This window comes from Fukomys damarensis, unplaced genomic scaffold (assembly GCF_012274545.1).
Source record: "Fukomys damarensis isolate Sample0158 unplaced genomic scaffold, DMR_v1.0_HiC HiC_scaffold_19, whole genome shotgun sequence".
In the NCBI taxonomy this organism is placed as follows: Eukaryota; Metazoa; Chordata; class Mammalia; order Rodentia; family Bathyergidae; genus Fukomys; species Fukomys damarensis.
Genome location: NW_022900931.1, coordinates 21,538,721 through 21,541,590, shown reverse-complemented (window position 1 = coordinate 21,541,590; position 2,870 = coordinate 21,538,721). Strand labels below are relative to the sequence as shown.

The window sequence follows — 2,870 nt, the reverse complement described above, 5'->3', positions numbered from 1 at the left end:
ATATATACTGCACACAATATATTCATATATCAAATACAATGTATTATATTACGTATTAAATATGTTAAGCTAATTTTAAATATTTTAATATATTTAACATTTGTGAATATAAATTTCAAATGTATATAATGCATATTTCTGGCACTCTTGCATTCACATTTATACATATACAGTATGTTCACATGAATTTTTATCTCCTTCTATGTCTTTGCTATCCTCTCATGGGCATTTTACTGTATGATATAAAAACAGAATACAGCAGAACTACCCTTAGTTTTCAAAAGAAATTCACTTCCCCCTTTTTTTTTTTGGTACCAGGGATCGAACTCTGGTCCTTGCACTTGAGAGGCAGTCAGTGGAACCACTGAGCTAAATCCCCAGCTTGCTTTTTCTGTGTGTTGTTGTTCTACTCCCTTCCTCTCTAGGAGATAAAATACTTCCATTTGTCTACCCTTTTCTATTATAGTCTTTCCACTGTGAATGTTCAACAAAAAAGAGAAAGTAATTATGCCACTCAGTGACTACAGATGGTCTTTGAACAGATTTCCAACTTTTGCCAACTTTCAAAGTGACAGCTGATTTGTGACTTGTTGCAGGAACTCCAAGAGGCTGCAGTACTGGTCACAGGCCAGGTACCTTCTGTGTCAACAGAGATTTTATCAGGGAAGGGGAAGGTTCTACCCCACACCTCCCTTCTCTACAAAGGTTTTTCTAACTCTCCAGGTCACTGAACACTTTGTTTCTTAAACTCCTACAGCATTTATCTATCACACATTATTATCTATATAGTCTAATATTCTATCTTTTACAGGACAGTCTTCATTTACTTATAAGACATTCTTTGTTACTGTGTGTTAGGGACTGCAGCTAGCTATAAGGAGGATGAGGGGATGAATCGCAGAAAACAGGCTTTTAGAATAAAATGAAATCATAACTCCAATTTATAAATACGCACAGTACTTAGAAAATGTGCACCTCACTGACTTCAGATCCTCTTTTGCAGCCTTTGGAGCAGTAACTTTCCCATTTTCGGCTTCACATGCTGACCATTACCCCTCAGAAGTTTCTGTGTGCTGTCAGACTCCCAGAGGCCAGTGGTACAGTGAAGCATGTTTGCTGGCTCTTTCTCTGCCCAAGTTTTGACTCATAAACAAAGATAGTAGGCTGAGTCAGGAGCCATTTCCTTAGAAGACCCCAGGCCCTGATGTTTTTATTTGCTGACAGCTTCCTTTTTTCCAGTTTCCTCATTTCCTTGTGGCCATCTAAAGCACGGTATGATTTGGGGTGAGGATTAGGAGTTGTGACGCAGCTCAACCTGGATGTCTGGGTTAGGCTTTATGATCCAGCTGAGACTCATACTGCAATCCACAATGGTGTTTGGCATCAAAGTCCACCTAGATACTTGCAGCCTTCCGTACATACACAACCCTCTGGAGACTCACAAGAAAAGATAGCTGCGGTTTCCTATGGCCCTGAGTATTGTGCATGCCCTTTTCACAATTCTATTAATATCCTCCCCTATTTCTAACATTGGTCATTAAGGGTGGAGACCGAGTTTTGAATTTCTTTTATAGTCACCTACACGGCAGAGTTAGGCCCACAATGGATGCTCAGCTACAAAAAATATACTATTTGTAGATGGAGAAATTCTCTCTGGATCTGATTTTTATTTATTAACAGAATTTAGTTTCAATTATAGTAAGATGCCACTAATATTTTTTTTTAAACTTTTATGAGACCAAATAGCTATAATATGTTAAGATAAAAGTAGAAAGTTTCAAAAGTACAAGAAGTTATAATAAGGTTGTTTCTTATCCCTGGCTGTGTGCCAGAATCACCCAGGAGGCTCTTTAAAGGCCTAGAGGCCAAACCTTTCTCTTGAGATTCTAATTAGGAAGGAGGCTGGCAGGCAGTGTCTTACCGTCAGAGCCCCATTGATGATTTTGATGCATGGCTGGGACTGCAAGCCAGTGTTTGAAATTTTTAAAAAACAAAGAAGAGGAGAAAGGAAAGGAGGACAAAAGGAAGGAAGGAAGTAGGTGGGAAGAATAAAAGAAAAATCAGTCCAGGTACCAAACTAATGCATCTGAAATGAGTCTGCTTCTTCATCTATATTAACTTAAAGAAGTTAAAACTTTACTTACTGAAATTATAGTTTCTCAAAATCCTTTGGAATATAGTTTTGGGAACTTTCATCAAAGATAATTTAAGGGGGTCAGGGATTTAGCTCAGTGGTGCCTGCCTTCGAGGTGCAAAGACCCAAGTTAGAGCCCTGGTACCAAACAAAAGTAACTTAAGCATCACCAACATCATCATCCTTATTAACCAATCCTAGTGCATGCTGAGCCTGTTGTTTGTTTGTTTGTTTGTTTGTTTTTGAAGATTGATCATCAATCAAGGACAGAAATGTAGCATCAGAGGTAATGAATTCACCCTTCAACTCCCAGCACCCACATCCATGTACAGGTCTGGTAAAGTGTCTGTCCACTGGAGGAAGGAATGAAGGGATGAAGGAAGAGTCTGCTCCAGGCTGGCTTAGCTCAGTTACTCACCTTGCCCACGATCCCACTACTGTAGATGACCATGCGGCCTCAACTCCAGGTTAGCATCTCCAGGCTGAACTCTTCCTCTGCCTCCAGCTCTTCTCATCCCCAGACACCAGACCCACTGCTGCTCCCAATGTTAAATCAAGAACACTATTAGTTTCCACGGAGAATATTAAAAATAATGTGTCACACCGGGTTTAGAAGCAGTTTTCATAAAAAATTAAAACTAATTACAGGGACAGAAACCGTGCATAAGGGAAATGCCTTCCAAGGTGACTACTCTGAAAGGTTCAACATGTATTTCTATGTCTAAAATCTGGTGTT

General features: G+C 39.4%; 1 protein-coding gene across 1 annotated transcript in view; it reads right to left on the bottom strand.

Moving 5' to 3' along the window:
- Sspn (sarcospan) overlaps positions 1-2,585 on the bottom strand; it is a 45,766-nt gene extending 43,181 nt beyond the window's left edge. Inside the window, exon 1 of the mRNA XM_033765942.1 lies at positions 2,553-2,585. Within this exon, the coding sequence (XP_033621833.1) occupies positions 2,553-2,585 (33 nt within the window). The remainder of the gene's footprint in view (positions 1-2,552) is intronic.
- Between the last annotated feature and the right edge of the window lie 285 nt (positions 2,586-2,870).